This window comes from Podarcis erhardii (genome assembly GCF_964252035.2).
Source record: "Podarcis erhardii genome assembly, chromosome: 2".
Classification (NCBI taxonomy): Eukaryota; Metazoa; Chordata; class Lepidosauria; order Squamata; family Lacertidae; genus Podarcis; species Podarcis erhardii.
This window is the reverse complement of record NC_138498.1, coordinates 17,061,009-17,085,730: the sequence shown is the minus strand read 5'-3', so window position 1 is coordinate 17,085,730 and position 24,722 is coordinate 17,061,009. Positions and strand designations below refer to the sequence as shown.

General features: G+C 43.3%; 1 protein-coding gene across 4 annotated transcripts in view; it reads right to left on the bottom strand.

Annotated features, from left to right (window-relative positions):
- DIP2B (disco interacting protein 2 homolog B) overlaps nt 1-24,722 on the bottom strand; it is a 176,580-nt gene that overhangs the window by 21,263 nt on the left and 130,595 nt on the right. For 3 of the 4 annotated variants that reach the window (XM_081849506.1, XM_081849509.1, XM_081849508.1), the window contains 16 exons: nt 23,148-23,267; nt 20,767-20,964; nt 20,387-20,478; nt 20,015-20,125; nt 17,085-17,208; nt 15,213-15,322; nt 14,204-14,306; nt 12,499-12,563; nt 11,879-11,972; nt 10,800-10,919; nt 8,435-8,549; nt 6,617-6,756; nt 5,365-5,501; nt 3,513-3,593; nt 2,050-2,177; nt 373-487 (listed from right to left, as the gene is read on the bottom strand). In XM_081849506.1, coding sequence (XP_081705632.1) covers nt 373-487; nt 2,050-2,177; nt 3,513-3,593; nt 5,365-5,501; nt 6,617-6,756; nt 8,435-8,549; nt 10,800-10,919; nt 11,879-11,972; nt 12,499-12,563; nt 14,204-14,306; nt 15,213-15,322; nt 17,085-17,208; nt 20,015-20,125; nt 20,387-20,478; nt 20,767-20,964; nt 23,148-23,267 — 1,853 coding nt within the window. The remainder of the gene's footprint in view (nt 1-372; nt 488-2,049; nt 2,178-3,512; nt 3,594-5,364; nt 5,502-6,616; nt 6,757-8,434; nt 8,550-10,799; nt 10,920-11,878; nt 11,973-12,498; nt 12,564-14,203; nt 14,307-15,212; nt 15,323-17,084; nt 17,209-20,014; nt 20,126-20,386; nt 20,479-20,766; nt 20,965-23,147; nt 23,268-24,722) is intronic. The other variant, XM_081849507.1, reaches the window with a different exon arrangement.

Below are 24,722 nucleotides of genomic sequence, written 5' to 3'. Positions count from 1 at the left end.
TTTTAATATTATACCTCTGTTTCTGTATGTAACAGGTGTGACATGCAGAATTATCATCATCATCATCATCAATTCCATGCGTGCACCCAAATACACATGAATCACTTTTTGCTGGGTGGTGCTGAATTTATTTTGGTTCTCGCCACCTTAGAAGAGGCTGCTTTGTGCAAAAATAAACATGTAGTGGTCCTTAAGAATGCAGAAGTTGGCCATCTCTATTGCATCCCACTTCGTTGATCTAGAAACTCCAGCCACAGACAAGACTCCTCAGTATGTCTGGCAAAGCATGGGCCACTACTAGCTGCTTCTGTTCCTAACAGGATGCCAGGCCATCAAGAGAGAGGAACCAATTTAGCTCAAGGACATTCTAACCTGCAGTACACGACTCATCCACTGGAAACTGTCCTCTTCCGAAGCATCTGGCCGTTGTTCAGCCACCACCACAATCCTCTCATCGTAGAACACAGTCACAGAGAACACCGCAATCCTAAAAGGGAACAGAAGATGTGCTGTAGTGTGCATTCTTTGCTGGTGTAACCATGTCTGTAAAATGAAACAGCAGTGTCTGACAAACTGGAACGTGTCCAGAGGAGGGCAACCAAAATGGTCAAAGGCCTAGAAACGATGCCTTATGAGGAACGGCTAAGGGAACTGGGCATGTTTAGCCTGGAGAAGAGGAGGTTAAGGGGTGATATGATAGCCATGTTCAAATATATAAAAGGATGTCACATAGAGGAGGGAGAAAGGTTGTTTTCTGCTGCTCCAGAGAAGCGGACACGGAGCAATGGCTCCAAACTACAAGAAAGAAGATTCCACCTAAACATTAGGAAGAACTTCCTGACACTAAGAGCTGTTCGACAGTGGAATTTGCTGCCAAGGAGTGTGGTGGAGTCTCCTTCTTTGGAGGTCTTTAAGCAGAGGCTTGACAACCATATGTCAGGAGTGCTCTGATGGTGTTTCCTGCTTGGCAGGGGGTTGGACTCGATGGCCCTTGTGGTCTCTTCCAACTCTATGATTGTATTCTATGTGATGCCTGAACAGGGTAGGCTGAAAGAGATCACAGAGCCTGGCCACAAAGCCACCCCTCCCTTTTTAGGGCAACCAGAAATTCCATCCTACAGTCGCACACACCTTACAGCTCCCCGTCCTCCTCACTATTCCCTCCGCTGTGCAATGACCCAAATCTGGAACATCTGCAAAATTTATGGCAGAAAGTGTTTCTAACAAGCGCATGACAGCCTACAATACTGATTACCATGGAATGCGGGCCAAGATGATAATTAAACAAAATTCAAGGCGATTTCAGACATCTCACTGGCCAGTGGGAATTATCCGTGCTGGAATAATTTATACTAACAGTACTGGTTACAGTTACATTCATCAGAGAACCAGGATGTGTGTTGCCGCTACCTATCAAGTGAACACTCAGTGATCACTTTGGCTTCTCCCCACCATGTAGCGTGTGCAATGGTCCTTAGTGTAGGAAAAGTAACTGGGTTGGCAGAGGTAGCAGAGGATATAAGCAGCATCATGGCAAAAAGGCATGAAACAAGAGGATGGGAACAATGGGAAGCACATGCAAATATTTCAGGGACTTTCGCCATGTTTTGTGTCACCATCCTCTGCCCTCATAAAACAAAATCTATACTGCATAACAAGGGAATGGCAACTTTCGTAGCAAACAGGTTCTGTTTTTGTGTGGCTCTCTAATTACATGCCACTGGATAATGAATTTTAGAAGTAAAACGGTGATCATCCTTTGCGAGAGGGATTCATTAGACACCATCTACAGACATGCCTGTATAAAATGCAACTTTTTAGCACCATCAGATAACTAAACAGGTACCATCTCCCCTACTTTTAAAATGGCCAAGTCTGTTGCTATTGAAAGACTGCCCTGAGATTTCCTGGATTTGAAGGCACAGGGGGAGGGAACAACAACACTTGACGTTCTCCTGCAATTTTGGAACCATGTTCAAAAGAACACTAGTAAACAACAGTTGAACACCCATAATTCATTCGTTATTTTTTATGGAGATGCAGACTTGCCTTCCTCTGTAAACCGTCTTTATAGATTCAACAGCCAGTCCAGTGGCCACAATGTCATCGGCATTATGTCTGCGTCCACTAACAATGAGCATCCCATCTATTTTTCCAACGACGAATACCAAGCTGCCCTGTATGGGGGAGAAGGGGGGGGGGAAGGCATCAGCAAACACAATCCTTCTCCCCATGATCACCGACTGCTTCCCCTTCTGCTATTTTGTTAATTCTTTTCTTTCATGTATTTAAACCACCCTTCCAACCAGGTAGCGTACATGCATCTTACAAGAGCCACAAAAGAAAATTATGACCATTTAAATCAGACCTTTTATTATGGCAAAGACCACAGAAATCCACCCAACGTGAAGTCTAAACTTAGGTTTCCCTCTCAACCTGTTAATTAGTGATTGAAAAACAAGAACTGTGAAATATGAGAAGATACTGAAAGAAAGGAAATTTGGGTGGATGATTCTAAACTATCCATAAAAACTGGAGTGCGAATCAGATAACATGGGAAAAATAATTGTAGCATCTAAGCCACTCGGTTTCAAAGTGTGGGCCAGGGCACATTAGTATGCCACACAAGTACGTAAATTAAGCCAACATGTTGAATGGATTCACCACATGCAACATTTTTCTCGTCTCTCTCTGCTAATACATGAGAAATAAAGGAGTAAGGCTGCACCAAGATTCCCAAATGCAGCCTGTGCTGCAGATGATAAACTTGGAGGAACTTCAGAAGCAGGTTTACCCAGAAGCATTGCCACTGCCTAGAAACTGCAGCTCAGCTCTACTTTGGGCATAGGGCAAGGCAGGATGCCAGGAAGCAGTCTTAATGGGGATATCTCCTGGCTGCAGTGAGAATGACTATCTGTTTATTGTTCTGAAAACTAACAACTTATATATATATAAGTTATATATATATATTGGAGGTAGGTGGGTGATTAAAGCAAGAGTGAAGTGTGTCTCTAACTTTAACAATGAAGGAGCAAACACTGTATCCTAGGCACCAAAAGTTGAGAAGCAATGTTCTAACAAATTATAGTTATATGATAAATGCTTGCCTCTTCCAAAATAAGTTGCCAAATGTATATAATAGGATATATTTGTAAAAGGGGGGAAGGGATCACAGGGGGATTCAGGAGGGTTTTGCTTTTGTTTTAAACACAGGCTTGTGTACATCCTGGCCCAGTGACTGCCTACTGTGAGATCCAGTGTGATGTAGTGATTTAGGGTGTTGCACTAGGACCTAGGAGACCAAGGTTCAAGTTCCCATTCAGCTTTGTAGCTCGCTGGGAGACCTTGAGCCAGTCATTGTCCCTCAGCATAATCTACTACAAAGGGTTGTTGTTGTGAGGGTAACATGTGAAAGGGGAGAAGGTCCCCTTAAACTCCTATGAAGAAAAGCAGGATATTAATGTAAATATTAATGAAAGAAGGAAAAGTGCAATGAATGCAGGTGAACGTACAGGTCCCACAAAACCTAGCAAACCAGAGCGCACAAACGGTACATCGCCCACAGGAGAGCCAGCAGAATTCATAGGGATGACCTGAAAGAAGAAAAGGAAGGACATCAGGGGACATCATTTCTGTACAGGAAGATGCACAGTTTCTTCCCATTGCAATACAGCAAGAGCCCTTTCCAGATGGAAGTAGCCCAGGAAAAAAAAATCAATCCTTTCCCCTGGAACATGCTTTGCTTACATAACCCAGGCATTGACATTAATTGGAACAGAGTGCAAACCCAGAAAGCACAAAACAAGGAACGCTGACTCTCACTGACAGGCGCAAGACAGTTTTACTAGTAGGCTTAACAAGATTGGAAACCAGGGCATGATCTGCTGCTGTGATGCTCAGAAGCATCTTGTTGCTCCTCTGTATTCACTGCTATCAAGGTGATGTGTGTGCCAACCTTTCCTCCCCTGAGTTACCTCAATTTATTTTGAGCACACAAAAATTGCACTCACAAGATCTACGTTTTCAGAGGAAACTGACAAGGATTAACTTGGCGGAAATGAAGGAAGGACAATACAGCTAGCACAGCAGGGAATAACAGAATCTGTCTACAGGATAGGGAGGTTCTCTGTGTATGAAACAGTGTGCACAAGCTGCGCTGGAAAATAAATCACACACCCTGATCGCCTCAATGCCCTCCACAGTTCTACTCTGAATCCTACCCCTATATAACCAATAACACCCCAAATTTCTCAGCCACCATGGCAACTGGAAACTTGCTTTAAAAAAGTGTTTCTTTTAACTCCAGTCTGCAGAACTGAGTTAGTAACTTCACACTGCAGAACAAATACAAAGTCAAAGGCTTGTGCATCTTTGCTATGCATAGGGAGTCTCAGTTAAAGAGCTGGACAGATTAAAAAACACAATTGCTTTTCCACAGCCTCCCATATTCAACCTTTCAACTTCCAAAGCAAGCTGAGGGAATGCAGCCTGCCTGGATCTCTGGAAAGCCTAAAGCTCTCAACTCTAAGAGAAATGAGCAGAATTATTTATTCAGATGTGGCATCTGTGATCTCCTATATTCATCATTTCCTATCATGGTGCCACAAAAACAGATTTTTAGTCTTTCAGTGGCTAATTGTAGATGGTTCAACTTTTAGTACAGATACTCCCACACGGTGCTAAATTTGAGACAGTGTTTAATTAAGCTTGTATAGTCAGCTGTTAAGAACGTATGTTCAGCGCAGAAAGTCCTCAGTTGAAGTCTCACCGCAACCATGAGCTCATGGGTGGCTTAAGGAAAGCCACTCTGTCAGCCAAAGCTCCACCACTCTTTGCAAATCTGTGATATGGGGAGCATACTGACCTACCCTACTGGTCGCCATAGGGATTGCTAAGAATATATGCAAAGAAGAGTTTTTAGTACAGTCGTACCTTGTTTTGTGACTGGGATCCGTTCCGGAGCCCCGGCCGCTAGCCTAAAAGGACGCAGGGCAAACTGCCACGTCTGCACACGCGTGTGGAGTGGTTTGTGCTTCTGCACATTTGCGAAGCGAGATTTAGCGCTTCTGCGCATACGTAAGCAGCAAACCCGGAAGTAACCTGTTCTGGTACTTACGGGTTTGCTGCGGACGTTTGCTGAAGTGGACGCTAGACAAGGCAGACATTCGCGGAGGTATTACTGTACTTGCAAGAACAATATGAATGCTTAATAAATATAAAAATTAAACACAGAAAGATTCCCTTTTTCTTTCCCATCCACTATCTCAAAAAAAGCAAAAAGCTGTGAAAAGCCCAAACAAACCCTCTGCTAACTCAATAAAACAGAGCACGATCCATTTAAAGTCAGAATGCAGAATTACATACCTCAAATGTGCTTTTAGTTACTCCAGTCAGTCCATAATACATCATTCCTCCTGTTCTGGAGCTAACACAGATTTCGCCAATCTCATCTGTCTTGCAGAGCTGAGGAGGTCCATCAGGCTTCACTATGCACATCATCCCTAGAACAAATCAAATGCCATGAGGGAACCTCCCATTCAGTCTTGGAGATAAACTTCGATGGAAATATAAGAGAGGAAATAGAACAGAACCAGGCTTGGGACCCAAGTACACCTTTTAAGAAGCAACTGCTATGCTTAGAGCACCTGTGGTCCTATTTTTGTCTGTCTCCTTGTTTAAGGTGTTCAAGTTATCAAACACTTAACTTTAATGGGCAAAGCCTAATCTGGACTTTTCTTTCTTTCACAGCTTGCGCTTCCAGCATGTCAATCATTAGTCGTCCCAGTAAAGCTCCTTTACGTTGTATTTCTGTTGGTTTCTAACTAGCTGCAAGTTCATTTCTAAGCACAGGAGAGGATGGGATGGGAGATGGAGATTGCAGAAAATTAGATGCACGGGTATGTCATGGGGTGATATGGGCACAGACAGCAATTTCCCTAAGATGGAATACATATTCTCAAGGTAAATGCTACCACAAAACTAAATTGTGATACTGAGACCTTTCCAAGCATGTGCTTTAAAAGGTAAAGTGAGCCTTAAGAAGCAAAAGGAATAGAGGAACACAATACCCATTTTCTTTTTGAGTGGGCAGAATAAGCCCAAACAATTTGAATAACCATCAGATGAAAAGGGCTGTTAGCAGTACCCAGAGGATTTTAAGGGTGCAACAGCAAAGGATTACATAGCAGTTGAGGCTACTGCAGGAGCAAAGCAGCCTTTGTGGCAGACAACATGGCTGCCCAACTCCCATATTTATTTGAAGATTTTTACCTTGCTCTTCAGCCAAAGAACCTCCCAAAGTGCTTACATAATATCAGTAAAAATAAGGTAGCCCCTTCCCACAAATTTAAAACCTAAAGGACGCAACACGAGAGGAAAAAGTGAGGAGGAGGGCAGAGGAAAACAAACACACCCAGACACCAATTCTTAAAGCTGCTTTTTAATTCTTACAAGGGACAGCAGGATTTGAAAGCAGTTCAGGGGAAAGAGGAACAAACCAACCTCTGCTGCATAGCTATTGTTAGGTGATAGATGAGATAGGGAGGAGTCCAAACAGAGAAAGTCTGAAACATTTCAGAGCATATGTACTCTCCCCTTCCACCACCATGATCCTCACCTCCTGGCATCACATGTCCAACATCCTGCACAGTGAGAGCCGAGTTCTTATCTTCTGTGTTCACACGTATGACACTATAACTCAACCCATTCATCGATAAGATGGCTCTTCCAGGCAAGGGTGCCCCAGGGACACCAGGTCTAGGAATACAAGAGGCATTAAAATACTACAGCACAATATGAGGGACACTGCTGGCTTCCTACTGATCATGGCCGGGGTGGGGAACTTCACGCTTGTATATGTATATGAATGTGGCCCTCCTGGCCTCTCTATTTGGCCCTTGACACCCTTATGAGTTCCATATCCATCCCAAGCACTTTTACCTGGCTGGAATGTACCCACAAACAATTATAATGCCTCTGGCTTGCCACAAGGGAGATGTGTATGCATGGGAAGGAACCTCTGACTTTCATGTGGCCGGAATGTGGCCTACTGTACAAAACTAGGACACAGGTTCATTGTTCTGTCCATTTCCCCCTCTGGCCCTACACATCACTGTTAGGAAGGTTCCCCACAAAGGAATGGTCCCCTTGAACTGCAAAACACTCTCCACTCCAATTTAGGGAAACTTCCGATAACTAGCTTTTTTCTAATTGCTGAATGGCAGAGAGCCCCACTAGATCTGGGGTTTCCGAAGGCACACAATGCACAATGAAACCCATGGCGACCGATCCTTAGGTATATTACTTGGGTCACTTCATGTAAGGATATTTTAAAAGCCCTCGTATTATCTGAAGTGATCCAGGGAGGGTGGGCAGAAGGTTTGGACCCCCATGGTAGTTCTTTAGCTCATTTGCAGTAGATTGGAAAAGGGACTCTGATTTCCTGCTGTTCAACGATGGTAACAAGGAAAAGGCATGTTTTCCACCTTAAATTAGGCTGCTGAAACAAAACAAGCTTGGGTTAACCAAGTATGAGTGTGTGTGTGTGTACATGGCTGTGGTTGTTAGATCTTGGGGTTCTGGTAAAAAAAACTAAGTAGAACTGATAAGACTAAAGTCTGCCCAACACCAAACCAGGAACTTTATCCAAAGATGGGTGGTCACTGAATCCATGTACATTCAGCGGAGTAGAAACCTAGTTCTAATGGATTCTCAACCTCCTGATATATTTGAATGTGAAGAAATTTCTGTATGAACCCAATGAGAGATAGACATAATTCATGCTTCTCATCAACAGATAAAAATAAAGCTTTATATGCCATTTAGAATTATTAGGTTTGCTTTCCAATAGCTACAAAAAAAATCAATAATACAAAAAGACTGCACAGCAATGCCTCAAGAGTATGAAATCATATTCTAGGATCAAACTGAAACTGATCTGCGTATTTTCATATTTGAACAAAAAGAATACATATATTAGATCATAGCAGAATAATAATAAAAAACTTGTGAGGTTTTTTAAAAGTTATTTTATTAATACTAAAATAGTTAAGCTCTGTTACTTCTGGCACAGTGTAAGGCAAGCATTAAAGACAAATAATTGGGTGGGTGGGTGGGTGGAGAAACGTGTAATAAATTAATTACAAAAACAGTAAAATATTTAAATTAGTTGCCTTTGTTCCCCATCAGAACCGGGATACCTATATATGCCCCTCCAGAGTTTTCACCAAGGCCAATTATGTCCAAATGAATGAATGGCCATAGAGATATTACCGCCACTTGTGAGAACAGAAGCAATGAATTACTCAGTAAAGTAGCTGACTACAACTTTCGTTTCAGATGCCCCAGATAAGAAACGAGCTTGAAGTATTTGTAAATTGGTGGCATCTCTTTAAAACACACAAGAGGGTAGTTGGGAAAATCAGACATCACCTACCTCCGAATTGCCACAGTCATTGCTTCAGGAGATGTCGCGCAAGGACAAATTGCCTCCGGTTTAAGCCCATGGCTCTGGAACAAGCTTAGGAAAGCATCGCAAGAGGACACAGACCCTGGAAGGCAATCATTATCATTTTAAACTGTGAACAGGGCCTGCTAAGAGAAACACAAAGGCTGCTTTAGGAAAGCCATAATATCTACAATTTATATGATGCCTAAATGTAATAATATTTCCTAAAGATTTAGTGCACTGCAGACATGTCTGAGTGCTATAATAGAGTGCCTCTTTCTAAAATCAGACTTCCTCACTTAATTACTGTGCAGTAATATAGTTCTGGAGCCCCAGGCATATTATAATTTGCAGGAGGCCTGTCTGCAGATGAAGTACACAAAAAGGCTGGATAAAAGCATATAATAATAAAACTGCAATGCCCACATTATGCTATTTATAAGGCCAGAAGAACCTCCACCTTCCTTTCAAAGCTCTCTGAGCATCCAACCTTTAAAAAGGAATTACGGGAACTGATGTTTATTCTAACTGTACAAAGCATTTCACAATAATTCCTAGGACTGTTAGAACCTCTGTGCAGACTCCTTGTGATTCTGAAAACATTTGTGAAAGAAGACAATTACAAGGTTTAAGTGCTTCCCCCACCACACCCAGAAGATTAAGGCGTATCTTCCCAGTGCATTCTGCCTCCATCTGATCCAGAAGTGCTAATTGCATTCAAATTGTACTGCTCGCCAACACCATCTGGCCAGACACTCAATTAAGCCCCCAAGAGGAGCAGCAGCAGCACCCTGTTGCTCATTTCTTTCAAAGACCCTTTGCCTCATCCCCTGTGAGCAATTTAAAGATGCTCAGGTCTCCTCCTCTATGCTGCCTGTTAATGGAGGGGGTGATTCCCCCTTCCCTGCCCCCAGTGGACAGAAATGGCTGTTGTCCTCTTTTAAAGATACAATTCTCATAGGACTTCTACAAAGTCTTTGGGCATTTCTCTAGAGGTTGCTTTGAAGTAGACCCCAATACCATATCTGTCAGAATATATCCAAGTGTTTTAATTCAATTTCTTTAACTTTGCCAGTATAACTCAAGTTATTACATGCTTAGAAGCAGACAAAAGCAAGTGTTACTCTTATCCGACTACTGCCATTCCAAATTACTGCATCTAAGATGATTTAGCAAGGTGTTAAATACAGAACACCCTTACTCTTTATTATGAGTTTTGGTTTCAGTGTTGTTACCTGTCTCACATACTTAAGGCAGCACCAAGCTAGAATATCTAGGCAAAACTAAAACTGCAATTCAATTCCTCTTATAAAAGCAGCTCCAGAATATCTGGCAACTCACTGTTCTATAAGACAGTAATCATTTGAACTGCTTGAATGAATTGCAAAAAATATAATGAATTGCTTACATAGATTGCAAAAAATACAATGAAGCAATCCTTTTATTTACAGTACCTCTATTCTACAAAATAAATTGCAACAAATGCAAACAGTACAGGGAAAGTTCTCTTGATTGACATACATACACACAATCTTTGCTCTCTATTCTTCCAATTTAAAAATACAAAAGAAATAGTTATAACCAATTTCGTGTTGGAGTACAATGAAATATAGGTAAAAGGTAAAGGACCCCTGAATGGTTAAGTCCAGTCAGAGGCAACTATGGGGTTCTGGCGCTCATCTCACTTTCAGGCTGAGGGAGCCGGCGTTTGTCCACAGACTGTTTTCTGGGTTATGTGGCCAGCATGACTAAACCGCTTCTGGTGCAACGGAACACCGTGACGGAAACAAGTGCGCACGGAAATGCTGTTTACCTTCCCGCTGCAGCGGTACCTATTTATCTACTTGCACTGGCGTGCTTTCAAACTGCTAGGTTGGCAGGAGCTGAGACAGAGGAACGAGAACTCACCCCATCATGGGGATTCGAACCACCAACCTTCTGATCAGCAAGCCCAAGAAGTTCTGTGGTTTAGACCACAGCACCAAGAATTACTGAATTGCCCCCTCTCGCATAGCTCATCAGAAGATTAAGTTACATTTCCTCAAGAGGCAAAGATTTTATCCAATGCTTTGCCCCCTGTGAACCACTCACTTCCATTGTATTGCATCTGGCTGCCCATGCCATAAATGATCTTAGAGCATGCAGGCAAATAAGTGTATACAGCCTTAGGCTGCAATCCCATACTTGGAAATACATCTTACTTGCATCCATGTGTGCACACACTTTTCAATGCTCTACTGCCAAGTATGTGAATAAGTTATCTTCACTGAGCACAATTCTGAAGACTGTTGGAGGAAAACCTGCTAAATATGCAGGCACTACGGCAGGAAAACAGGCCCAAGTGCATACTCACAAGGGTTAGCACCATCTGTTACAATCAGCATCCGCAGGGAATTTAAGCTGACATCTCTTTGGTCCCGGTGAGCCATCATGGCCCAGTGCAAATCTCGACACTTCACCAAAGCCACCTTAGCTACAACCGAGAGAATTAGAGAAAGTCAGTGCACCAAAGTGGAGGCTTACTTGTTGCTCCTTTAAATAAAAGCCACAGGGATATTCTCAGAGATCTGAAGGACAAAACTCTAGGCAGACTTAGGAGGTAAATCCCTTTGGTAAACAAATGCTAAGACTGCAGGGTGAGAAGATACCAGCCAACTCTCCAAGATCTCCAATGAGAAAGTAGCAGAACCATGTAACCTAAGATTATGTTCCCAGTAACAATCAAGAGTCACACATCCCTTTAGCAGCTTTTCTGCGCCCCATTCAGCTCCATGGACATGGGAACAGGACTGGAGACCAGATAGGGGCCAGATATGTTTTTCTATAGGTGTTTTGCATATCAATACTTCCTGCACCTAATAAATGGGGAGAGTGTCAGTTTGCATTTCTTGGTACAGAAAGTATTGAGCGGATGTGTAGAAATCTTTCCTATTCTATTTAATTCAAGAGTAGCTTTTCTGTGTGAAAGAAAGGTTCGTGATGTTGGGTTATTCCTTCAGAGAAGCTGACTACAGCTGGCTTAAACTGGTTCTGTTATCTTTTTCTGTCAAGATCATGCTGACTATAATAATAGGGCAAAAGGAGTCTGGGTTTCTCTTTCTCTCTCTTTTCCTTCTGGTGTGATGTTCTGCACGTAGTATGCTTAGTGTTAAGGTTTAGACTTACTGTAAGTTTAAATTAAGTCTCCTGCAACTGGATTTCTTATGGACAGTGCCAATCCTGAATGTATTGGATTTGTGACCATGATGCTCATTTGCATTCAATAGCAGTAAAACTCTGCTGGATGACATACAATTGCCTCTTGTCTATATTTAGGGAATCCTGAAATGTGTTTTAAGTTTTTACTCTGCTAACTATACATTGTTATGCTCTGGATCATATCGAGTAGAATTTCATGACAAGTCAGCTGTGCAACGGCCTTTCAATGCCCACCTTTGTGAGTGTGAACCCTCTGTACCCAGGAAAGAGGGCAGGTTTTCATCACTGAGTAGGGCACACTGACGGTGTGCAGCTTGTTCATTACACTCTGAAAGACAGAAAGAGAGCCGGTTTTACACATGCACACACAGAGAATAACCCAGGCGCAAATCAAATAAAAACAAACCACCGGCAAAAATGTGTGGTTTCCATGGACATAACCACAATGAATCCAATCCAATAAATCTAAGTGAAAATGCTAATTCATAGGATTTTGAGATAATGCTGATATGTTACACTTCACATCCCAGTGGGGTTGCAGTCATACCATTCTTCAGCGGTCCTTCCACCTTTAAGACTAAGCCGAGTCGGGCGCGTGATGAAATTTTTCATAGGGGAACAGTTAGGGCTAGAGGTGCCAGCTTGCAAGGGCGATGTTGTGGGCATGAGCATCGCGCTTCCCTCCCTAAGCCAGGCAGAAGCTTCCCAGGCTTTGGGAAGGAGGTTCCAGGGGGAGCCTTTAGGGGACCAGACTAGCCCCCGCCCCCCAGTCCAATAACCGCATGCCTCTGTAGCCTATGAAAAGAAGTCACAGTAAAGTTTCTGCAGATCATCTCCTTAAAATGCTGGCTCACCGTTAGCATGCTATGCCACAAGCCTGCATCTTTCTTGAAATCCAGGACGTTCACTATGGTTTCACCTGCAACAGAAATGTTAACACTTAACTTGTCTGAAATTTTGCTTCCTGAGGTGCAACTTTCTATTCTGCTAAACAAACACAAAGTCTACTCCAGGGTTCCATGAATAATCATATTGTATTGACCACTTCTCAGACTTGCCATGAAAAACCAAAATCTCTCCCCTTAGATGCTTGCAACAAACTTCTTAACAGGAAAATAAAACCCCTTCGTTGAGAACGCCAAGCATTTCTCTAACAAGTAATGTACCAACAAAACTTTCTATACACACACTTAAACAGATTTGTATTGATAAAGGGGGCGCGGGATGGAACACTTATTTTATTTTATTTTATTTTATTTTATTTTATTTTATTTTATTTTATTTTATTTTATTTTATTTTATTTTATATTTTATATTTTATTTTATTTTATTTTATTTATTTTATTTTATTGCAGTGGTGATTGGTATTGGCTGCTTCAAGAGTCCAACAGGGCAGATTAAGATGCCTGTAAATAAACTGCTATGAATGCTCTGTTTTGGTTTATCTGAAGGCCCATCTATCCCAGGATCCTGTTCTCACAGTGGCCAACCAGAAGACTGCAGAAAGCCTGGAAGTAAGACCTGAGCACTCTCCCCGCTTGTGATTACCAAACAAGTGGCATTCAGAGGCAAGCTGAAGAAAGGCCACTGATGATGTGTACTGAGCATTTAGGGAAGCTAAGAAAATGCCTGGTGAAAGGAATATTACTGAATTTTTAAAAATAAAAATAAATCGCAACATCCTTCCCCTTTGCATGTAAAAGCTACTAGGGATCAGTTTACAAAGTCAAGCTGCTCCTTGCAATAATTTCATAGAATCAAAGAATTGTAGATTTGGAAGGGACCATGAGGGTCATTTAGTTCAACCCCCTGCAATGCAGGAATCTTTTGCCCAATGTGAGACGCAAACCCACGACCCTGAGATTAAGGGTCCCATGCTCTACCAGCTGATATATGTGGATCTATTGTTGCAAAATGGCCTAGAATATTCAATGCAGAGTGGCACATAAATGCTTTAATACAATGATTAAAATTTAAGAAACTATATGATTTTGTACAGAGACACACATCAGTGAACCAAACTGTATACAGTGGTACCTCTGGTTGCAAACGGGATCTGTTCCGGAGCCCCGTTTGCAACATGAGTAGAACACAACCCGCGTCTGCGCATGCCACGATTCGCCGCTTCTGCGTATGCGCGTGACGTTATTTTGAGCGTCTGCGCATGCGTGAGTGGCGAAACCCAGAAGTAACTCTTTCCGGTACTTCTGGGTCGCCGCAGGACGCAACCTGATAAGACGTAACATGAACCTAACGTAACAAGAGGTATGACTGTATACAGGAGACAGCAGCTGTCTCACTATGAAATAAAACCATTAGCTTACGAGACATACATACAAGTCTCTCTCAGTGTGGCTGGGCAATGAAACCTATATCACACTGAAGCATTTGGCAGTGTGAACTGGTGCACCGTTTATAAACAATCACTTTGATTTAATGGGTGTAGCGCATAACTCCTAAAGACTAGCACTGGGCTGGGTTCACAGTCCTCTGGAGAGAGATGTCCACTAGGACATGACTCCCTGTGCTCATAATGCAGCCAGGCTGGACAGCACTCACCTTCAGAGTAGTTGCAGGCCTGAGACAAAGCCTGGCAGTGAGCCAGCATAGCAATTCGTGACACGGTCACACCCATCACACTCCCCTCCTTGCTGGTCTTGTACTGAGAAAAGCGCACAAATATCAACAATTCAGGGATCAAAGTGCTGTTATATTTGCCTTAACCATTCATAAAGCTGAAGGCAGAGAGCCCTTTACTCTTTTCCACGTATATGCATGTGTGTTTGCATGCAAGGCAGAATATGGGTATGCATAAGCGAGCAAAATTGAGTAGAATGAGAAAAAAAATACAAGCTTGAATTTGTTGCCATGGTTTCCCAAACTTGGGTCTCCAGCTGTTTTTGGACTACAATTCCCATCATCCCTAGTTAGCAGGACCAGTGGTCAGGGCTGATGGGAACTGTAATCTAGAAAACAGCTAGAGACCCAAGTTTGAAAAGCCCTGCTCTACCTATGCTATTCCTGTTCGTTCTCTCTCTCTCTCTCTCTCTCTCTCTCTCTCTCTGTCAAAATAAAGTGTGAACAGACTCACCAACAAAGGGAACAGACCATTTGAAACGAGGTTTAGAACTCCCAAAGTATTCGCATAAACCAGGGATAGGGAACCTGTGGCCCTAAAGAAGTAGCTGGGACTCCAACTCCCATTACCCCAGCTAGCATGGCCAATACTCAGGGATGATGGGAAATGTAGTCCAATGTCTGGAAGACTACAGATCACCAACCCCATCACAAACTCTTATGGCCGAAGCTTTTTTCTGTAAAAAAAGATCTGTTCAAGAAGGACAAAGGGCACTGGAAGAAGATATTCCACGTAAATTGCATCCTCAATTTATAATTGTGCCAGTTCACAAAGATGCTTAAACCACAACTTCTGGAGAGAAAGGGCACATTAGGAGGACGTGAGGTTTTGGCAGCAAGGCACACAGACACTTGAAACACCCTAAATATATTACAAGTTCAATAGCCAAGGCAGCATATGCTGTTTTGTTAATTTTTGCTCGCTACATACCTCAATGTAAGCTGGCTCAGTCCCCGCGTTTGAAATGTTGGGCTGCCAGTCCTTTGGTGACTTAGAGAGGTACTTGGAATCTGTTACAACCCACTTGAGCCTAGGCCAACCTAAAATCGAAAGGTAAAAAAGTGACTTCTAGGTTGCAAATTTTTTTTTGATGCATTCACATTGCAAATGATGCAATCTGGCTCCCCCAGAGGAACCTGCTGCAATGCTGCAAGCCTCACAAAGCCCTTGAACAAGGTTTCTTGCCCACCTCCCCGCCACCCCAGAAACACAAGGTTTCTAATGCTTATGAAAAGTTTATCTGGGTTTAGGCTGGTGGGGATCATAAAGAGGCATGTAAAGAGGCAGAAAGTTAAAGCCGCTTCATTCAGAATATTATTCTGACATAGAGAAGATTTCCATGTACGAAAATTAAGATCATGAATGAATTATTTGGTCCACAATTACATGTACTGAAGCTGTTCTGCGCTGGTAGCTTCCCCCAAATGCATCATCACGGCAAAACAAGAAAATGTGTGCTTTTCATACGTAACCACACAGAGGCCATGATTAGTGGGTGTAGAAATGCTTAAGTACAGTGGTGCCCCGCAAGACGAACGCCTCGCAAGACAGAAAACCCGCTAGACGAAAGGGTTTTCCGTTTTGGAGGCGCTTCGCAAAATGAATTTCCCTATGGGCTTGCTTCGCAAGGCGAAATGTCTTGCGAGTTCCTGCGGTTTTTTCCCCCTCCCCCCCTTTTCCTAAGCCGCTAAGCCGCTTATCAGCTGATCGCTAAAAGCCGCTAAACCGCTAATAGCGCTAATCCGCTAAGCTGTCAATGGGCTTGCTTCGCAAGACGAAAAAAACGCTATACGAAGAGCCTCACGGAACGGATTAATTTCGTCTTGCGAGGCACCACTGTATGTAACACTCAAGCCATTCAACAGCAGAATTGGATTGCCCTGTAAACCAGCAATGACAATGAAGTAATGTTTCAGCGTGCTCCCAGCAACCCATTCCCATTGTAAAAAGCATCAGGGGCTGTGGCTCAGTAGCAGAGCACATGCCTTTCATGAAAGCAGCCCCCATTCCAGTTACTAGTAACCCCAAATATCTCAGGTAGCAGGAATAGGGGGTGGAGTTGTTTGGTTCTTCTGAAAACTGGCTGCAAGCCCTGCTTCTGCCAACCTGGGCTGATGGGTAATTAAGGCTTTGCTTTATCACTTACACAGTCAATAACTACAGCCAGGGAACCTTAATTTATGAACAAGTTAAAAGGTAAAGGGACCCCTGACCATTAGGTCCAATCGCGGACGACTCTGGGGTTGTGGCGCTCATCTCGCTTTATTGGCCGAGGGAGCTGGTATACAGCTTCTGGGTCATGTGGCCAGCATGACTAAGCCACTTCTGGTGAACCAGAGTAGTGCACGGAAACACCGTTTACCTTCCCGCCGGAGCGGTACCTATTGATCTACTTGCACTGTGACATGCTTTTCAAACTGCTAGGTTAGCAGGAGCAGGGACCGAGCAATGGCAGCTCACCCCGTCGTGGGGATTCGAACCACCGGCCTTCTGATCAGCAAGTCCTAGGCTCTGTGGTTTAACCCACAGCGCCACCCACGTCCCATACAAGTTACAAGTTACAAGTTACAAGTTACAAGTTACAAGTTACAAGTTACAAGTTACAAGTTACAAGTTACAAGTTACAAGTTACAAGTTACAAGTTACAAGTTACAAGTTACAAGTTACAAGTTAGTCTGCTGCAAAATAGGAATGTCATGTTCGACATTTATGACTTGTCACAAGTGCAAGTGCATCCCTGTCATTTCCTGATTGATAAAATGCCACCCACAATGACCGTTCCATATAAAATCAACAACTAACCTTTGAACTGCACAATTTCTCCATTCTGTGTTTTGGGGAGACCCTTTAAGCAAACCTCAGTAGTGAGAGCCAAAGCAATGCCACAGCTGCCTAGAAGAAAGCCAATTTGCTGGCCACCAGCATCCTGTGGAAGGGAAAAGGGAATCACTGTGATTTGCAGATTGGGGCAAAAAAGAGAGAAAAGGCCAGCTTTAGCCTTACCAAACTTCTAAACGTCGGTAATGGTTTGGTAACTGGATGGTAACATTATGGACAACGCTGAGGGAACTACAGACATTTAGAGTCATCCATCAGTGGTTTGAAACTAAAATGACAACCACCACAGTGATAGCAAGGGGAAGCAGGCACTGCACACAATGGAAAAACACAGGGAGTGGTGATGATTTGAAATAAGATGGGTGGCAACAACGAATGTGGAAGGCACGGCATTCATCCTGTGTTGAAAAGTCCATGAACGAAAGTAACCTGAAACTTGGGAAACAGTGTTCCAGGGAAAAGTCAGCCTTCCCCAACCTGGTGCCCTCTAGACTACAATTTTTGGACTACAACTTCTGTTAGCTTTAGTCACCACAGCTGGAGGGCAACAGGTTGGTTGAAGGCTGACCCGGGTTATAGCCAGAGTTGTGCTTAACTCTGTGCTAAAGAGAGAAATTTCTGCTCCAAGAAAAGCTGAATTCCGCAACCAGCAGAAATTAAACAAGCATATTTGAATAATTCATGTTAATAATAATACTTTTTATTATTTATACCCTGCCCACCTGGCTGGGTTTCCTGAGCCACTCTGGGCAGCTTACAGCATATCTAAAAACATCAAGCATTAAAAACCCCACAATAGAGGGCTGCCTTCAGATGTCTTCTAAAAGTTGTGTAATTCTTTATCTCCTTGACATCTGAAGGGAGGGCGTTCCACTACTGAGAAGGCCCTCTGCCTGGTTATATTTTACTTGCAGGGTCCTGAAGTCCAGTTCTCCAATCCCTTCATCACTAGCTTCTGAAATGTAGCCAAACTGTTGCCCACACAATCTCAAACAGGTCTTTTCTCCTCCAGCCACAGGGGGGAGGGGAAGCATTAGACTGGCAAGACTACCATGTGAGAAGCGAAAGGAAGGGATCTCTGCAGATGAGCTCATAGTCACAGTTTGAAATCATCAGTGGGACAGGTTCCTAAATGGTCCAGACAGCGGGAGTTTGTGAAATACCCGGCTGGATAACTTGCAGGACTTGCTACAGAACATTGCCAGGCCTGTACTCCTTCCTATTTGCCCCAAAATTCAACAATTTTTTAAAAAAAACTACCCCAAGAGGATAGCAGGCTACACAGTGGTACCTCGGGTTAAGAACTTAATTCGTTCTGGAGGTCTGTTCTTAACCTGAAACTGTTCTTAACCTGAAGCACCACATTAGCTAATGGGGCCTCCCGCTGCTGTGCGATTTCTGTTCTCATCCTGAAGCAAAGTTCTTAACCCGAGGTACTATTTCTGGGTTAGCAGAGGATATAACCTGAAGCGTATGTAACCTGAAGTGTATGTAACCCGAGGTACCACTGCATATCAAAATCCATATTGCACTCAAACTTTATTTGTTAAAATAAAGCTATTTGTCTTTATTTGTTAACTTGATTTGTTAAAAAATGGACTGAGCACATGGCATTTCCATACAAAAAAGGCCAAACAGAAATCACACACACACTAATAATAATAATAATAATAATAATAATAATAATAATAATAATAAAAACAGCATATTGGTAAGAAGCTACCCCTCCTTTTCCAATCCCAGCATCCCTTAAGTACAGAAGGGAAATTTACTAAGCTGGAACGAGCTGGAATGAGCAGATGATCAGAGAATCCCCTGCAACACAACAGAAGCGAGGGAAGAAAGCACTGAAATGGACAAACTGGTTTACTGAGCGTATAGAGTCAGTGCGGGGGCTGGGAGAGAATCCGTTGTCATGTGCGGGTTGTTATGGCAGTTGTCATATTGAGACCACAAATCAAAGAGATGCCCCTAGGAGACCCATAGCATTACCAGGCTAGGTTACCACCTCATTACCACTTCTCTCACCATGCTCCTTGCCAAGCCGGTCTCTTGAAAGACACTCTTAATACCTTAGCATGGCGTGTTATTCCAATTATGGTAAGGGTAGAGGTGACCTTTACGTGACACACGGACTCTGCGAGAACATCAGGACCTATTCTCAGCAGTGCTCAGGACACAAGCCGGCCAGAAAATCTACACTGAAACTCATTTCAATCAGGGCTGCTTCTCAAGCTACCTCTGATAGGCACCAATACAAAACTATGCCCGAAAAGTCTTGAAAAACAATGTCAGAACTTGTTAATACACATATCTGTTTGGGGAAGCGAATTCAAAATGCTACCATCTTTTTGCCTTATACTCACTTTCCCCTCTGGAACGGATATAGTGTATTATAGTTCTGATGTCTGTAAAGAGCAGTAGCTCGGAAACTGCCTGCATTTCAACTTCCGAAATGCATTTCAAGATATATATTTTTAAAAAACACAATGAAATATTTGGCTTTTCAGCAAGGGAGCAAACCGCAATTCCTATAGAGTAGCACAGTGCCATGGAAATCAGTAGGACTGCAAAATAACAAAAGAAGCTCCCCATTGTTGCTGTTTTAAATAACATTCTCTAAAATAAAGGTGCTGAGCCCTGGTGAGAATAAGGCCCAGGGTACTGACCGAAGGAGAGGTGAGATACTTCGATCTCTTTTACCATGTGCTCGACGGAAGAGGGAGGAATGACAGAACACCAGCATTTCGAAATATCAGCCTGGATGTGCAACAGCTGTGAAAGGCAGGCTCTCTAGAACAGGAAGCCGCAAAGTCTAAATGTATCCAAGGCTGACAGCCTGACTTGGTTCTCATCCCACATCCTATCACTCCTCTAAGTTCCATCAACGTTACCTTTCGGGTTAGAGGTACCTCTATCGGCACTGGGATGACTTCAGCTAGCAAACAGCCATAGAACGCCACCATGAACATGACAGGATCATTGTTGGGATAAACAAGGGCTACCTGCGGTTCACAGAAATCATTAAGTTAGAGAAGGTAGGATGGACAGCAGTCAAGCTTGGACCATTACACTGCAAAGCACAAAACAGGCTGTTTAACTCAAAGAATGTTCATTAGATGACTGCAAAATTAACTCATGTGCTACAATTTTTTAAAGAAGTAATTTTAAAAAACATTTAAAGGGGAAGAGGCACATACATTCATGCCCCACCCCCATTCATTTTTCACAAGGGGAGCTATAAACCATTTGTTAAGGCTTCTTACTCTGTCTCCAGGTTTCAAGACAGGCTCATTTTTGGTGCCCAGTTTATTCAACAGCGTATAGGCCAGCTTCAGACTTCTGCTCCACAGCTTGCCTGGAACGTAGAGAGAAAGCAATGAGGCTACACATCAGGCAGGCAGCGGCAGGTGCAGCATCCCCCACCCCCACCCCCACGACACACGTCTATTATTATTGCTGGAAAATATATGTATCCTGTATCTTAGCCAGTGCACAATCAACGCAGGATCACCAAAGTGCTGCTTTTCTAATCAAACAGCTTATGTGCCAAGTCAAGGCAGGCAAACCACAAAGACCCACATGCCTTAAAAAAGCCCGCTATGGTAAAGTGTATAGGCTAACAAGACTCTATAAAGATTCTCACCATATGTCAGTGTGTAGACTGGTTTCCCAGTAACATCCAGGGCTGTCAAACAAGGGCATTTGGCCTGCGTCGTCCCCCAGCGTTGCAAAGCGGCTTCTAAAGCAGGAGGCCAGTTGCAAACTACGCCCAGGGGTTCTCCCTTCACAGGCGTCATCTGACGTCCCTCTGGCTTGGGCTGATTTGGGTCTGGCTGTGGAACTGCAAAGAAAACACCACCAGACCAAGTGTTAAATCCACTGAGGAAAGGAGCAAGCTGTGTATGGAGGACTAAATGGTGCTAAACAAAGTCTATAGCTCCCTGCATTCATGGTGCAAAGGATTCCCCATTTTGGAAATCGCTGTTTCAAAATCCACTTTTAAAAGGTCGAAGCAATTTGAACGTATTTGTTGCTAAGGATAGATACCGCCCAGTAGGAGACAGGAAAACTGTATTATTTCCAAACACAGAAAGTGAAGATGTTAACTCGATTGCATTTGGCAAGAACCTACTATTACTGCCGCTGCTACTATACAATTACGTAGCATCAATCTGTGTGCTAGGTACAATACGCAACACAGAAGTGAGCAGAAAGTCTAAAATCTCAGCCAGTCAGCCAAGACAAATATGAACAAACCAAGATTAAGTTTGACTTTAATAAAAGGCACCAAAGACAGAGTAGGACAGAGATAACAGGTAGTAGAAAGAGCAGGAAGGTGTGGTAGAGCAAGGATTTGTATGGGGAGTTTTGAAAAGTTGAAGTGGTAACTTGATAAAGGTTAATCAACACGTAAAGAGCAGCAGGTCAAAAGAGAGAGCAGATGAAGAGAACAAAAAATGCCAAGAGAACAGAGCCATTTACTGGAGGAGAAAATTAGTGGCTTAAAAAAAGGAGGGTGGTATTTAAATCCAGGAGAGGGAAATTAAGTTGAAATAGTCAAAAAGCAACTTGCCTCTGTGACAGTGCCTAGGTAGTATATTCATAGATAATGCCGTATACTGGAGTTGCTAGAAAGCTGTTTAAGACCAGCAGAGTCAGCACTAGCACAAAAATGTACCATGGAACACCAAGCAGTTCTTTGGGTAAATAGCCCCTCTAGGGCCACCAGCAGAGCAGTACGCAATGTGAGAGGTGCACCTCACTTGCAGTGTTGATGAGGAAGTCTGAGCACAGCTCCTGGATCACACAACGCAGCTGCGTGGGTCACAAAATCTCTTGGGTCAGCTCTCAGAGGAATAATCCAAATTTACTATTTGCCATCTGTCTCTCAGTGGGAGCTACACACGCCACACAGAATTTCGGAGTGGAAGTTAAAGATGCATATATGAAGCAGCAATAACCCAGGTTTCCCCGTTCTCATATTTAAGGCTTGAACTACCCTCACCATGTCTGCGGCCCAATTCCACCCTTTTTTTCTTGGGCACCAGCATTTCTGACAAAGTGTCAAGTGTGACCACCTGATTTGAAAAGGGGAGGGGTGTGGGAGGGGAGGGAGAAGAGACAACGAAGGAAATTTTTTTTGGGGGGGACATGCTATGCCAAGTGTTGCTCTCCCATCCCTCTTGCAGTAAAAAGACTGATTTGGCATATATACCCAATGATGGCATGGTATATTCCCAGACTTTCCCAACTCCGAAATGTTGTTGGATCCCAACAACTTGCACGAGTTCCTGCTGACACAGCTGACAATCTGGGTTGATGGGAGCTGCCCTACAGATTGTTGGACTACAAGAAGTTGGGAGAAGCTGGTACACCCTGTTTTAAGCAAGAAGAGCTCATCTTTCCCCCTTTTCCTCTTTAAGAAAACCTGTGAGCTTGACAGAGTAGCTCTCTGCCTACTCCAGAGGAGGGGAACTTTCCGGCCTATGGGCTGAATGTGACCTCCAGGTGCCCCTATCCAGTTCTTCCCAAGCAACAGCCCTCGCTATCTGTGCTCTGCACCCTGGAGTGCTTCTGCCTGTCCTTCAATTGTGATGATGCCATTATGTATCTGGAGTGTGTGTGTGTGTGTGCAAGAATCTAGTGTACAAAGACTCTCCAATATGCTGTTCCACCCACTGTTTGCCTCTGGCTCCACAACCCCAGACGATGTGGGGCTTGGAAGGTTGTGCATGAGGTTCCCCTTGTGCAGACAGTTACAGAAAAAGCATACGACCAGGAGGAGCTACATGGAACTCTTGAGCTTTTCTATATAAGAGGCTAAGATACAACAGCACATTTGTTTTCTAATCCGTATTGATCTGGAAACCTCATAAAAGAAAGGCACAGATAGAAGGAAGAGGATTCTCCCTTAACTACTGGAGCTTAACAGGCATCGAAAGAAGAAAAGCAAAACCAAGCAAAAGAACAAGACACGCAAAGTTTTCTGCGACTTGCAACCAGCCCATTGGCATATCCAAATACCTTCAACAATTTCTTCAAAATCATCCACAAAAAACTCCTTCAGAGGTGGCCGCTTGGGTCGCTTCAGAGTATTGAGCAGCTGCTGGATTTTTGTTGAGACTCTGCTACTTACAGGGACACCTGCAGTGTGGGAAATTAATTCAGTTGATCAAGGGCTAGGTCACCTGTGAGCAACTGCCACTCTATAAAGAGCTACCCAAACCATATCCTTTCTGATGCAGCAAATTACAATATACATGAGCAGAAATTGCAGTGATCAAACCCTGATGTAAAACATGGGAACACGGACTATCCAGAAGGTTATCTGGAAGGTACGGCTGCTAATAAAAGGACCATTTATTTCCTTTTCAAAGCTGTTTTCAGCATTTGCACAACACTGTCTATATATGTTTTTCATCTCTCAAGACCAGGCCGTATATGGCAAGCTGCAAAGGCCTAGACAAACTTCCCATTCCTTCCTGGGATTGCAGAAGCAGAGTCGGGCAGCTCTGAGATCACAATTCTTGACTAATGGGATCTGTTTGGCTTGGTGGGCCACAAATTGTGCATGCCGGATTGAAATGGTCTTTCTAGGATCCTTTTAGGACTTGACCACCAGAGGGCACTATGGGAACTCTTGAGACTTGGCAAAGGTTTTCTCCCAGACTCAAATCAAGGCAGCAGTTTATCCTCAAGGTTATTCTAGTCACCGCAGTTGGGTGCTTTTCTACCTGCATATAACAAACTCCAGCGCAGCAGGCATTTAGAAGTGCAGGTTCTACTTTACCACTCATTGGCTGCTTTATACTGAAAATAGTTCTACCAGCAAATGAGAGCGAAGCCTCTTCTCCAAGGTTAAGAAGACGCTGGCTTTAGGAGTGAAATCTCAGGGCAACACAGCTGAGGCCCTGGAAATTCTGCATAAGAACAACAACAGCTGACCAAAACAGTTCAATGCAAACTGTCAGTAATGCAGATCAGTTAGTTCATGCATTTTTCCTCTCTCTCTGCAAGGTGCGAATTACTTAGTTGAGAATTCACATCTTTAAAGAAAGGAACAAGGGGAAATGAACAGAGCAGCGCTGTGACAAACATAGATCTGGTGTGGCAAAACAAGACCACCTGTAGGTGGTTAGGTGCTGGCGAAAGGAGTTTAAAAAGCTATTTTTGCTTCTGTTTCAGCACCTGACACTGTACAACCAAAGAGCTCATTTTACAGCCAGGTTGTGTAATCTGAAAGCTCTAATCAAATGACTGTGGGGACTATACAGAACCACAGAACGATCAAATTTGGGACCAAGGAGAGGGTCTGTTGTTCTAAGACTCCTAAGATTCACTTAACTTTAACGCCCAATGCCTCTCAAATACCCAATGCAGGGCTCTCGTTCCTTTGTAAAACACATTCTGTACTTTTCTTTTCAACGCACACACAAAATAAAATTGCAATTTCCTCACCAGAACTCCCTGCTCCCCTTTCCTGATCCATAGTGCTCAGGGGTTAACTTCTGAATCCAGTGTTTGGTATTTAACAATAAAAGCAGTTTCCTGATACTCTGCGTGCATTGAGTTATCACTCTTCTTTAGATTACAAGGCAC